The sequence below is a fragment of the Penicillium cinerascens genome (assembly GCF_028974065.1).
Source record: "Penicillium cinerascens strain IBT 15544 chromosome Unknown scaffold_4_segment0_segment1, whole genome shotgun sequence".
Lineage (NCBI taxonomy): Eukaryota > Fungi > Ascomycota > Eurotiomycetes > Eurotiales > Aspergillaceae > Penicillium > Penicillium cinerascens.
The window spans coordinates 2,030,518-2,044,235 of record NW_026695298.1 but is presented as its reverse complement, the minus strand read 5'-3'; the positions used below and the strand labels follow the sequence as shown (position 1 = coordinate 2,044,235).

At 54.1% G+C, this 13,718-nt stretch overlaps 4 protein-coding genes across 4 annotated transcripts; all 4 read left to right on the top strand.

Moving 5' to 3' along the window:
• Window positions 1-439: 439 nt before the first annotated feature.
• On the top strand, window positions 440-2,133 carry N7498_009862 (histidine acid phosphatase; the record flags this gene model as incomplete). Its single annotated transcript, XM_058456918.1, has 5 exons — window positions 440-636; window positions 689-898; window positions 954-1,031; window positions 1,491-1,754; window positions 1,938-2,133. The coding sequence occupies 5 exons, from the start codon at window positions 440-442 to the stop codon at window positions 2,131-2,133; spliced, it is 945 nt and encodes a 314-aa protein (XP_058303817.1).
• Window positions 2,134-2,943: 810 nt separating this feature from the next.
• Window positions 2,944-5,532, top strand: N7498_009861 (uncharacterized protein; the record flags this gene model as incomplete). The annotated part of the gene is made up of 1 exon (XM_058456917.1): window positions 2,944-5,532. The coding sequence occupies one exon, from the start codon at window positions 2,944-2,946 to the stop codon at window positions 5,530-5,532; it is 2,589 nt and encodes an 862-aa protein (XP_058303816.1).
• Window positions 5,533-6,336: 804 nt separating this feature from the next.
• On the top strand, window positions 6,337-9,462 carry N7498_009860 (uncharacterized protein; the record flags this gene model as incomplete). The annotated part of the gene is made up of 1 exon (XM_058456916.1): window positions 6,337-9,462. One exon carries the CDS (start codon window positions 6,337-6,339, stop codon window positions 9,460-9,462), a length of 3,126 nt encoding a protein of 1,041 aa, XP_058303815.1.
• Window positions 9,463-10,266: 804 nt separating this feature from the next.
• kgd1 (alpha-ketoglutarate dehydrogenase KGD1) lies at window positions 10,267-13,591 on the top strand (the record flags this gene model as incomplete). Its single annotated transcript, XM_058456915.1, has 3 exons — window positions 10,267-10,464; window positions 10,582-13,000; window positions 13,053-13,591. 3 exons carry the CDS (start codon window positions 10,267-10,269, stop codon window positions 13,589-13,591), a joined length of 3,156 nt encoding a protein of 1,051 aa, XP_058303814.1.
• Between the last annotated feature and the right edge of the window lie 127 nt (window positions 13,592-13,718).

Sequence of the window (13,718 nt, the reverse complement as noted above, 5' to 3'; positions counted from 1 at the left end):
TTATGTGCTTGTAGTTGTTTTCTTTTATACGCCTATGGCTTTTGTTCTCGCTGAGAAGTAGTCGAAAAAATGGACATCAAGTCTCAATCCCATATCTACATAGACGAGATAAGAAGATATCACAATTACAGCCGGACCAAGGAGATATTACAAAGAGGCCTCAATACTTTATTCTCTTGGTCCTTCAAAATCTCCTAAGAATTTAAACGTCTTTTTTAAACCTCCCGGACAAATAGCTATGACCGTTTAGGCCCACTTACAATATCTTCTTGGTCCAGCTGTAGTGATATCAGACCCATAACGAGCGGAGATAAAACGCTCAGTGGGGCATCGCGATTGTCCCGCCCTGACCCCAACCTCTGGCAATCCTACTTTCCGCGTATACTCTGTCGATCCTGTCACCTTTGGTGTCCTTGATTGTGAACTATAAATCGCGAACATGTCAGACCCGACCTACCAGACAAAGACAACATGGGAGAAGTACTACTCTTCTAAAGAAGGACACGGCTCTCTTCTTAGCCCACCAGTCACTGACAGCGCTGCAGAGCTGTCTCCTGCCTTTTGGCATAATGTGACGGCACTCTTTCAGGAGGATGATTCTGCCATCCAAGACTACATCGCTCGCAAATCCCGCCGGTGGGATTATTCATCTTGTATTCGGGACTGCAAGACTGAAGAGATCTGCTAGCTTCGTGCGGCTGAGTCGCAGTATCGCTGTAACTAAGCGGAGAGAGATGGTGCAATTGGGGTGTGAATTGGAAGATTTAGCCGGTGTTTCGTTGTTGTGTCACGAGAGCGCGAGTGCGACTTCTTCCCATGGATCCCAGTCGTTCCTTCCGCTGGAACTTGAGGCGGAGGAACGGGTCCGGATTCACTTAACCATCCCTGCAGCTATAAAGTGAGTTGAGTTACCTAGAGCCTTATCTCGGGTTTAAAAAACTAATCGCGATTAGCCACATGACTTCGATGGGTATTATGCCCGCGGACACTGGCCCGCGGAACCTTGTCTGGGATAGCACGACCGGGACTCTGTAAGTATATTAATCCTACAATTCCTAAAAGTTCGGTAGTTAGCTAACCGTTATATTATAGTTTCTTTGTGTGATATCGAGGCTGGCAGAAGTATAAGCCAGTCACTTCCTGCAAGCCTTTCTGGCTGAAGGTTTTAGGTCTTGATGAGAGTCAAAGATAGTCAGATCCTGAAGTATCTCCGCCAGAAGTGGCAATGTGGCAGCACGGTTCTGGATAGTACTGTTTGCTTATGAATACCTACCGAGTGGGAACCCATCAGGACCACCTTTGCTCAAGCCTTTGCTAATCCCACCATAAAACTCGCCGCAAAGTGTTTTGCGGAAATGGATTTCCAGAGATAATCGACTTCAGGGGCCATATGAATTGGTTTGCATAGAACTGGACTTCTGCTGCTTGCGCTTGATTCTTAAGCCCCGCTTGTAGTTCCTATTCCTGTTTGTAATGCTCTGCTAATGCAGGCGCTCGGAAGTGTTCACCGAAGACGAGCTGCGCAACCATGCCTACTCCCAAGACCTAAGCTATTACTATAGCGTCGGTCCCGGCTCAGTTGGACCGGCCAGGAAGCTCTTCCTTCCTTTCCTTGAGAGTCTGACGACTCCGTTGGGCAATGGTCCTGGTCAGACCAGCACCGACGCGAATGGTGGCACCTTCACCGTTCCCAACCTGATTATGGCCTTCCTCAACGATAACCAGATCTCCGAGATGACCGCTGCCATGGGGATGTTCGACCATGATCGACCCAGAAGAGGCTCTGGTCGATGATCCCGTTCCCGCTCATCGCCTCTACAATGTCGCTCACTTCATCACGACGCGCGGTACCGTTGCTTTGGAGGTTCTGAACTGCGAGTCCGGATCTAATAAGTCTTCCAACGAGACCTACATTCGCGTGCTGTTCAATGACGCAGTCTATCCGAATGCCAGTTGCCAGAATGGTCCCGGAAAGAGCTGCCTGCTATCCGAGTACATCCGATCCTGCAGAAGAGCAAGGCAGCCGGCAGTTTCCTTGACTACTGCAACGTGACCGAGTCTACGGAGCCCGTGGCTGGGGCTAGCTTCTTCACAGACCTGTCGCAGGACTTTTTGACGTTCGTCAAGCCGTAAACGGGGATGCCTTTTTTTCCTTTTTTCTTCTTTTTTTTCCCCTTTTATGTGATATACTTTGAAACCTGGCTTGATCGACGCCGGCCCTTAATAGCCCATCAATCTCGGGCTTACCCCGTAGATTATCCAGATGCGTGGAAAGGATAACCAATAGAAGAACATCATGACGATGCTCAACAAGACTTTGACAAGCAAGGCCTTGTTTTTGTAGATTCAACGTTTGCGCCCGCGCAATTGGTGAGTTTGGTGGTTGCGTGACCACCAGAGGAAGGATCGGCAAGGGTGCATGCGTGCCTGCGTGGCAATCGAAATCAAGTCAAGGTCAAGTTGGTGCAAGGTGCATATCCTATTGAATGGTGCATGGTATTTGCCACGAGGCAAAAAAGCAACGGAAAAAGCGACCCAAGCAGGCAAAGGGGCCCGGAAGCTGAGGAACCTCGTGCTTTTCCCCACCTTCGGCCCTACAGTACACTGGAGGTCTAAATCGGTCTAACTAACGAATTGAGTGGTCCGAGACATGGTAGCCCCTGCACGAACTTGCTAAAGTGGCTTGGCCGTCAAGTGCCTTGTTTTTGCCCACTTAGTGTGGAAATGGACCCCTTCCGGGCCCAAAGGGGGTGTATGACAATCCAAATTTAGCCCGGAGGCAAAAATACTCGGACTTGTAGGTGACACGGATGAAACATCCACCCTGTTCCCTCGTCCCTGGATTTCTTCTCTTTGACTTCACTCACATGGGACTGAACGACTTCAACCCCTGTCTTTGTCTCCGTCTCAGGCCGATTCGGTCTGGACTGCGACTCTTCCAGCATGGCCTACAACCCTGTCGCTCAGGTTGACGAGGTCGCCTCTCACTCCGGCTCCGATGCATCGCGCTCCCCGTCCCCGACTCGCGGTACCTTCCACCACCTATGCGATACCGACCTGGGAGGAAACCACCTGGAGTCCGCGCAGATCGACGACAAACCGGGCTTGGCCCAGCTGGGTTCGATACTCCAATCCATGTCCTCCACGAGCTACGATATAGTCGAGGCCGATGAATACGATGTCGATCCTTCCCTTGCCAAGCAATCAGTCAACCCCCGGAGCATTCCTCCACTCAATACGACTGTCGCGCCACATTCCTCTTCCGAGACTCCCTTGCACAGTGCATCCAGCGACCTCCACACCCCTCTTAGTCACCCGGTCCCAGATCTACAATCTATCCAGGGCGCGTACATTGGCAATGTAGAGCGGTTGGAAATGAGTGCTGAGCGTCTCAGCTCCAGTTCAGCAGACATTGGCAGTGAAATTCGCAGGATGGACCAGGAGCAGAAACGACGTTCCTGCAGTTCAGCGTCGAACTCAATCAACATGCGGAATGGAACATTCTCCCCAACGGGCGTTGCGTCCCCTCTCGGATCGACCATCTCCACGCGACAGCGCTCTGTGTCTGGCGCATCCCGCCTCGCCCAGGTCGCGGAGCCCGATCACGAAGAGGTTCACTTTTTGGATAACTTCCCGGCCCCGTTACCGATCCTTCCAGACTCGCAAACCCCAGTTTATGCTCATGGCAATGAGGTCTACTATGGACAATATGATGGACAATCTGGTGGTCCTGCTGGGGAGCTTGAGAGGCCAGGTACCGCCGCCTCGGGCGATACCTATCAGCAGGCCCGGACACTGTTTACAGACTTTGATGGCGTCCATTTCGCGCCCTTGGAGGGCGCAAATTCCGGACGGCAGCTTTCCCTGAGCCAGCCGCCCCTTGCCAGCAAGCCTGAGTCTTTCAAGATGCCAAAAACGGGCGAACACATGGTGTACTACCCGGCACCCGTCCCCCGCATGTTGAACTTGCCCCCGAAGCTGTCTCGCAAGCCAATCGCAGAACGCGAACAGCGTCGTATGCAACTCTTGACCTCCATTGTTGCTGAAGATAGAAAGTCAGAAGCATGGGCCAGATCTAAGCAGGAAACGCCGAGTGGTAACCAGAAAGTCAAACGCCAGTCCGCAATTCCAGCGCATCTTCGCGCAAGCGTCTTCTTTGAATCCCCAAGCCAATCGCTCGAGATCGATGCCAAACAGGACTCTGCCGTTGCCACGCTTGACAGCATTCTCGACGCTTCGGCCAATGCACCTGTATCAGCCTTTACTGATCACCCTTACGCTGGTCAGGTTGGCTCGTACGTCTATGCGAACTCGAAGCGCAAGACCATTTCGAAGGATCCGACGAGATTGAAAGAGCGGAATTCTCAGCTTTCCATGGGTCAGCATCAGAGTTCCCAGCGAGGTAGCTCGGTTGGTTCGGAAAATGGAAGAGGCGAAGACCATCACGATGAGCATGATTTAGAACTGTCAGGCAGCGAAACTGAAGGCGATGAGGATTCGCCGGGAAGCGAGGAGGAGGACGTCGAAGATTATATTGGACCACCAAACACACTACTGGCAGAACTGGAGCTTCGGAAACAAGAATTGAAGCAGCGACAACGCACTTTCGTGCCTAAGCCGACGCCGGGGATGACAAACACTCTTCTCGAATTGGATGCGATGGCCCAGATGCAAAGTGAGAAAAGACGCCGGCGGCCAGTTACCCTGGCATGGGGCAGTCACAATGCCGATGATGAAGAGGTTCCATTGGCTATGCTTTACCCTGACAAGGCCAATCTCGACGACGATCGTCCGGTTGGTCTGATGGAGCGACGACAGCTCGAAGAAAACGAGCCATTGAGTTCGCGTCGAGCGAGACTTCGAGGTGAACCGGTCCCTGAAAAAAGTCGTGTCACCATGTATACCGAGGCTGCCGAGGCCCCCGAGCCGGAGGCAGAGAGTGGTGACGAGGTCGAGACGCTGGCCGAGCGACTACGACGCTTGCGAGGACAGAACCCGACAGAAAGCGAATTTGCTCATGATCTCTTGGCCGAAATCGAAAGTCGAGCTGGAATTGCTCCTGCTCCTGCCGCCGCTCCTGCTCCCGGGCCTGTGGTCGCCCCCGAAGAAGAAACTCTTGCACAGCGGCGCATTCGGCTGCACAAGGAGAACGGTGGCCAGCAGGTTAACGCGAAGAACCCGCGCATGCGACGAAGCATGGCCGCTCTCCCGCAAGTTCGACAGCCACAGGTCGTTCGCCAGTCATCATCACACGATGTACTCCAGTCCAACATGATGCAGTACGGGAACCGAATGTCCATGCAACAGTTCCCAACCTACATACAGCAAGACCAGGGGGTGAACATGGCTTCTTACCAACAACCTTATGGCTACGGAATGGGTTATCCGCCTGTTTACCCGTACAACAACATCATGGGAGTGAACGGAATGGTTTACCCCTCGCCTAATGTCTGTGTCCCAACCACGCGGCAGCCCGTTGACCCAACTCAACGTGATGTCATTGACCGCTGGAGACAGAGCATTCGCTTTTAATAATCTCTTACCTTCTTGTTTCTTATCCATTTCCCACTTTGTTCCATCCTCATAGCGTCGTCGTTCTGGCGTACTCTGGTTTTGATTCTGGTCGGAATATCCTTGTAGAGTAGATAACAAACTTATGTATGATGTGGGGAGACAATTTGACTCTCTTATTGGCTTTATCTTTGCCATGCTTTTGGGCTGTGCGCCCATTCTATTCATTGACATGGTTCTTCCGAATTGGAATATTCCCACGTTGGTTATGAAGACAACCCATGGTTCAGCGCCTCGGTGGCTCTAAATATACATTTGTGGCTACAAACGTTCCGAGATCTGACTACTTCCTATCCATTGAATATCCTTCAATAAGTAAGGAGCTGTGAACCCTTTTCATCCTCTTGAAATAAGCCTAAAATGAATACGAAGTATTGCATGCACATGTCAATAGAATCGGGTCCAGGCACGAGGCGAAGCTTTGGTGTAGCCAACGAAGTCCGGGAGCTGCAGCCGATTACGTCTCCTTTTATCGGGCGATCTTTTTTATTTTATTTCGCCCTCACCTCCAGCGCCTTGCATCTCCCTATTATATTTAGACGTGACTCGGTCATTCTTTTCAAAGTTAAACACGAATCATCCAAAAGCTCCAACCCCAGTGGCTTCTGCAAGCCCCACCGGTGCCTGGTATGTGAGACTGAACTCAGTCCTGCTTCACTTCTAAAACCTGCTACAGATGATAACGACCGTGATGGAGTCTAACGTCCCCTAAACACTCACTCCGCTTCATATTGATGCCGCCCGGGCTTTGGATCTGTGGCCACGATGCCTCCGTCCACTGTCTTCTCCTACTGGCGACGCGACCACCGCCGCTCAACCGCACCGCCCGCATCCTTGCCCGCACCGTCTCCGGCCTCGAAAGGAGCGACAGACAGCCCCCTCGGCAACCCCCCTCAGCTTCCTGAGATCCCAGACACTCCTACCCTTACGACACCATTCGACGGCGACCAGTCATACGATGCCCCGCCTCGGACCGGTTCTCCGCTGGACATCGATACCTCGAAGCTGAATTTCAACACATCCGTCGCGCCGCTGTCCTCCTCCGTGAGCCTGGCAGTTCCGTTCCCCTCATTCGAGAAAGAGAATCGCCCGCACTCGAGCCCTGAAGAGTGTCTGCTGCCGGAGCCGGGCTTTACGTCGAAACCCAACAGCTCACAACTACTGGACGGCGGGCTGCGACCAGACCAAGGAGATGGCGAGTCGGGCTCTAAACCAAGCTCACCTTTTCGCCTCTCATTCGGAAAAGGACTACGGAATCTGCAGACGCCAGCCGCCGAGGGACAGAGGCGTTCACCCACCACGGAGCCGGCCAGCCACTTCGGATTGAAAACGCCGCCTGACGAGTCACCCTCGGAGAAATCGATCATGTCTCAGAAGGAATTCAGAGCTGAGGGTGCGCTTACTCGGCGGGCAGGAGACCGTGAATTCTCGGGGGAGCATGCCCACCACAAATCGGGAAAAGCAATGCTTCATCTTTTGAACCCGATGTCCCTTCTTGCTCGCCGACGGTCATCTCAGATGGGCACCTCACGCGTGGACAATCCTAAAATCGGTGCGCCGAGCTCGATTCCTGCTATTCCCGATGACTATGACCCTCGAATCCGCGGAAAGATTGTGCACGACTTCTCTGCCCCCAGACCGCGCCGCAATGTATCCGGCACTGCGGCACCTCCCCCGCTTGATGGCAACAGCAATATCCAGGATGCATCGCCATCACAAGCTGGCCTAAGCCCAGCCAGCCGCTGGAATGATCAGACGAGAAGGCACAGTGATCACTCACCTGTTTTCAAAGAGCATTTCGAGGATGATCGGAATGTCCTTCAACCCGAGAATAAGGGTTATCTTCAATCGTCATTACTGACGAACCCCGAAAATTATAGATACGAAAAATCTATTCCTGTCTTTGCGAGAAAGCTGCCCTCTCACTTGCCCGAGCAGCAGAGCCCTGAGTCCATCAAGCAAAATGGTTCTCCTCCAGCAGAGCTCCCTGCAGAGGAAGCAAAAATGTCTCCTCCTACAGAACAGCAAAATCAACCAGACCAAGATATTATTCCGAACGTGCCACATCTACCCTCGAGCTTATCGAGGCACCTCAAGAGCAATGCATCGCGATTCAGCTTCGATATGGGTGGCGTGGAGTCATCCGTCGAGGAGAAGCTCCTCGAGGAGAAGCACAAGGCGAAAGAGGCTGCACGCAAGATGGAAGATGGATACTTTGATGATTTTGACGATGAATTTGATCACGACATCCTGGACGATGTGGACGGCTTGGAAGAGAAGATTCCCGGTGTTAATGCTGATGCCGACGACGACGATTTCTCAGTACCTTATCTTAACGTCAAGTCCTGGGCTGCCCCAAAGTTATCGCCAGTGGTTGCGAGCCCGATGACCCCTGCACCTCCTGAGATTCCAGCAGATGTGACTGGCACGAGCTATCTTGACCCTGAAGCTGATTCTCCAACCTCGTCTTATTCATTTTCCGAGACGGCAACCCAACCAGAGTTCACTGAAATCGAAGAGTCACACGAAGCACAACAGGCTTCTTCTATTACTAGCACCGAATGTTTAGGAGCTGCACCACCAGTTCCGGACGCCAACAAGCAACAAGAACAAACCATCGATGATGAGGATGATCTGTATTTTGATGACGGCGAATTCGGCGATCTTAGCCTTGATGACCGGGATGGAGGATTCGACGAGTCCGTCTTTGACGACGAGACAAGCCATCTTTATGAACGGAGGCCAGTTGCGCAACAAACAGCGGGTTACCCTCCCCAAACAGAAGAGCCTCATGACGATTCTCCACATCAAGAAATCGATCTGGAAGAGAACACTACTCAAGGTCTCAAGCACATGCCCAGCGTGGCTAGCAATTACATAACGACTTCTGTCAAATGCGGTCCGCTCGGCGAGCCGATACCAAACCTGGGTCCAGCCAGGACTCACGGTGGAGTTCTCACAGAGCAAAACCTGGAGGTTCTGCACAATGCTTTGGCCTTTGCAGCTAATGAAGCAGCCAGCAAGAGCCGCGTCGAACGAAACATCAGTATAAGTGATCGGTCTCTAGGGCCCGAGAGCATCTCCCAAACGTCGCAGACGGTGGATTCCCAACCGGGTTTAATATCGGATGACAGCCGCCTTAGCCAAGGGCCCGATTTCATGGCCTTTGAAGAAACCTACGATGATCAGATCTTTGATGATGATGCGTACTGGGATGACGCGATTGTCGCCGCCGCCAACGCCGAAGCCCTGGAAAACGACGACGAGGGCTTCTACGGCCAAGAATTCGGCTTCTACGCGGAGGCACACAGCAACTCCGGTTCCGAGCTTACGAACGGAGGCTACTTCGGCCCTCGAGGCGTCGAAAGTATAACTCGCAGCCACAGCAGTCGCGGCAAGTTCCAAGAACCCAGCCTCACCCCAATCACCGAACGGAGTGAATGGAGCACGCGCAACTCGGTCATTTCACTGAAGGCTCACGGCGCTACCCATTCCAACCCCTCCCTGGCAAGTCCCGGCTTGGCCCAGCTGGTGGATATGGGCAACCTGGATGACGAATTGTCCCTGAGTGCGCTCATGAAGCTCCGGCGCGGTGCGTGGGGCGGCAGCAACGGCAGCTTGCGGAGTAGCGCCGGCAGTCCGCCTCCTCATACGCTTTCGTCATCTAATCGCGCTAGCTTTACTGGGCTCTCGGAAGCCAGCCCTTCGGATGCGCGGTCTTCTCCCGACGAAGGATTGGCAGGCATGGGCTATCACCAGGACGACCACCCCTATACGGCCTCACCGCTCAAAGATCTTGCCGATCTCCCGATCCGCGGAACGGGCCCGAGCAGCGCTGAAAGCGATGTTGAAATGCTGGGTTCTACATCCCAGCATCTCAGTGTTTTGTAGACTTTCACTGGACATAATCGTGGCTATTTTGGCATCTCCCTTTGCATATGACCCCTTTCTCGACCATCTAATGACGATCTAATGACTGCCCGAGTGATTTTGTTTTCAGGTTGGCATTTGGCATTTTTTCTGCTCCTATGCTTGTTGGTTTTTTGGGGAAGAAGGAAGAGCCGACGAGTTAGCATCTTGCTCATGTCTACACGGCCCGATATCTACGAAGCATGTTCTTAGGAAAGGAACCGTATATAGAACCAATTACAAATAGTTAATTGAGAACAAGACGATGGGCCGAAAACACCCGCAAAGGGCCGAAAACCTTACCCGGAACGGTGGAGTGACTTGCCGTCCCAAAAATATCGGCTACTGCTCGGGCTGACTCAGCGCACCAGCCTCAGGCGCCGCAGGTTCGGTCATTCTTGTTCTTTGATTCTGGCTCTGTTTCCTGCCTCTCTACTCTTCCCCTTTCCTCTTTTTGTATCAGCAGGGTTTCTGCTCTCTGATGATTTCCGTTCCTATACAGGTGTTACGGCAGTACTAGTCGACACCTGTCTTTGGCGCATACCCCTTAAGTACGTGTTCTCTTCCTTTCCTCCGTGTTTCGGTATCTTCGGCAGACCCATCAACAACCTGGCAAACTCGAGCAACTTGGGGAATTTTGAGCAACTCCGGACTAACTTGCGCGTATGTAGCTGGTCTACTCAAGAACGTCCGTGGCATCTTTGAGTCTAAATTTCTTGTTCCCCCCCTTCTTCATCGCCTGCACTACATCGGATCCATCTCTGCGATCACCGAAAAAATCCCGCAATGTTTAGAAACACTGCTTTGAAGGCCACCCACAGCGGTCTGCTGCGTGGTGCAACCTCCTCGACATGTCGTCGGTCCGTTCACCTGGCCTCGAAGAGCTCGACCTTCGGCCTGGCTGCTCGCCGACCTCTCGCTCTCGCCAACCGCGTCTTGAATGGCGCTCGACTTTATGCATCGCCCGCGGAGGGTGCCGGAGTGGTAAGCCAACAACACACCCTGATCACCCATGATCCATGTCGAGATGCGCGATGAGAAACCTCAAATTCGGCCTTTTCGCTAACACTACGGCGCGACTTTGCCTCTCCCTTACAATAGGACCCCAACGATTCCTTCCTGTCCGGCAGCACTGCCAACTACGTTGACGAGATGTACATGGCCTGGAAGCGGGATCCGTCCAGTGTCCACATCTCGTGGCAGACATACTTCCGGAACATGGAGGATGGCAACATGCCCATCTCCCAGGCCTTCACTCCTCCCCCGACCCTTGTCCCGACCCCTACCGGCGGTGTCCCCCAGGATATGCCCGGCACTGGCATGGCCGCTGGCGCTGATGTCACAAATCACTTGAAGGTTCAGCTGCTTTGCCGCGCCTACCAGGCCCGTGGTCACCACAAGGCTAAGATCGACCCTCTCGGTATTCGTGGCGACGCTGAGGCCTTCGGCTACAGCAAGCCCAAGGAGCTCGAGCTCGACCACTACGGTTTCACTGAGCGCGACCTCGACCAGGAGTTCGCCCTTGGACCCGGCATTCTGCCGCGCTTCCTGACTGAGGAGCGTAAGAAGATGACTCTGCGCGAGATCATTGATGCCTGCGAGAAGATTTACTGTGGCTCCTACGGTGTCGAGTACATCCATATCCCCGACCGCAAGCCTTGCGAGTGGATCCGTGACCGCTTCGAAATTCCCGAGCCCTACAGATACTCGGTCGACGACAAGCGCCGCATCCTCGACCGTTTGATCTGGAGTTCCAGCTTCGAGTCCTTCCTTGCCACCAAGTTCCCCAACGACAAGCGTTTCGGTCTGGAGGGTTGCGAGACCCTTGTGCCCGGTATGAAGGCCTTGATCGACCGCAGTGTCGACTACGGTATCAAGGACATCGTCATTGGTATGCCTCACCGTGGCCGTCTGAACGTCCTGTCCAACGTCGTTCGCAAGCCCAACGAGTCCATCTTCAGTGAGTTCGCCGGTTCGGCTGAGCCTTCCGATGAGGGCTCCGGTGATGTCAAGTACCACTTGGGTATGAACTTCGAGCGTCCCACTCCCTCCGGAAAGCGTGTCCAGCTGTCTCTGGTCGCCAACCCGTCTCACCTGGAGGCCGAGGACCCTGTCGTGCTCGGCAAGACCCGTGCCATTCAGCATTACAACCAGGACGAGACCAAGTTCGACACCGCCATGGGTGTTCTGCTCCACGGTGACGCTGCCTTCGCTGCTCAGGGTGTCGTCTACGAGACCATGGGCTTCGAGTCTCTCCCCGCCTACTCCACTGGTGGTACTATCCATATCGTCGTGAACAATCAGATTGGTTTCACCACCGATCCTCGCTTTGCCCGTTCCACCCCATACTGCTCGGACATTGCCAAGTCGATCGATGCTCCAGTCTTCCACGTCAACGCCGACGATGTTGAGGCTGTCAACTACGTCTGCCAGGTCGCTGCCGACTGGCGCGCCGAGTTCAAGCGTGACGTTGTCGTTGACATTGTCTGCTACCGTAAGCAGGGTCACAATGAGACTGACCAGCCTTCGTTCACCCAGCCTCTGATGTACAAGCGCATTGCCGACCAGAAGGCCCAGCTCGACACTTACATCGCCAAGCTGATCGAGGAGGGAACCTTCACCAAGGAGGACATTGATGAGCACAAGAAGTGGGTCTGGGGCATGCTCGGCGACAGCTTCGACCGCAGCAAGGACTACCAGCCTACCAGCAAGGAGTGGCTGACCTCCGCCTGGAACAACTTCAAGACCCCCAAGGAGCTGGCCACCGAGGTTCTTCCCCACCTTCCTACTGCCGTGGAAAACAAGTCCCTCAAGAACATCGCCGACAAAATCAGCGGTGCTGATGCCCCCAAGGGCTTCACTCTCCACCGCAACCTGAAGCGTATTCTTGCCAACCGCAAGAAGTCCGTTGACGAGGGCAAGAACATTGACTGGGCTACTGCCGAGGCTCTTGCTTTCGGTTCCCTCGTTGACGAGGGTTACCACGTCCGTGTTTCTGGCCAGGATGTTGAGCGTGGTACCTTCTCTCAGCGTCACGCCGTTCTTCACGACCAGGAGACCGAGGCCACCTATACCCCCCTGAAGAACATCAGTGATAAGCAGGGCAGCTTCGTCATCTCCAACTCGTCCCTGAGCGAGTTCGGTGCCCTTGGCTTCGAGTACGGCTACTCCCTGACCTCCCCCGAGGCTCTGGTCATGTGGGAGGCCCAGTTCGGTGACTTCGCCAACAACGCTCAGTGTATCATTGATCAGTTCATTGCTTCTGGTGAATCCAAGTGGCTGCAGCGTTCCGGTCTGGTTGTCTCTCTGCCTCACGGCTACGACGGCCAGGGTCCCGAGCACTCTTCCGGTCGTATGGAGCGTTGGCTCCAGCTTTGCAACGAGGAGCCTCGTTTGTTCCCATTGGCTGACAAGCTGGATCGCCAGCACCAGGACTGCAACATGCAGATTGCCTACATGACTGAGCCCTCCAACCTGTTCCACATCCTTCGTCGCCAGCTCCACCGCCAGTTCCGCAAGCGTACGTCTTGAATCCCCTTGCGTTGACACCATAAGCTAACACTTCATTCCAGCCCTTGTGATCTTCTTCTCGAAGTCTCTGCTGCGTCACCCCATCGCCCGCTCCGACATTGAGGCCTTCAGCGACGACTCTCACTTCCAGTGGATCATCCCCGACAACGCCCACGGCACTGCCATCGATGCTCCCGAGAAGATCGAGCGCGTCGTCCTGTGCTCTGGTCAGGTGTATGCCGCTCTGATCAAGCACCGCGAGGCCAACGACATCCGCAACACCGCCATCACCCGTGTTGAGCAGCTGCATCCCTTCCCCTGGGCCCAGCTGAAGGAGAACCTGGACAGCTACCCCAACGCCAAGGACATCGTTTGGTGCCAGGAGGAGCCTCTGAACGCCGGTGCCTGGTCGTACGCCCAGCCTCGTATCGAGACCCTGCTGAACGCCACCGAGCACCACAACCGCCGCCACGTCCTGTATGCCGGCCGTGCGCCCTCCGCCTCGGTCGCCACCGGTACCAAGGGCGTTCACCTGAAGGAGGAGCAGGAGCTTCTGGAGGCTGCTTTCTCCGTTCACCAGGAGCGCCTGAAGGGCGAGTAAATGCCTGATTGGGTTCCCCTGGAGACTAGCGTGTGATTGGTTTCCATCTTTCATTTGTACGACATTTCCCCCCTGCATGAGCTGTCGCTTGTGTTCATAACTAGTGTATAGACCTGTCGTGCTCTTA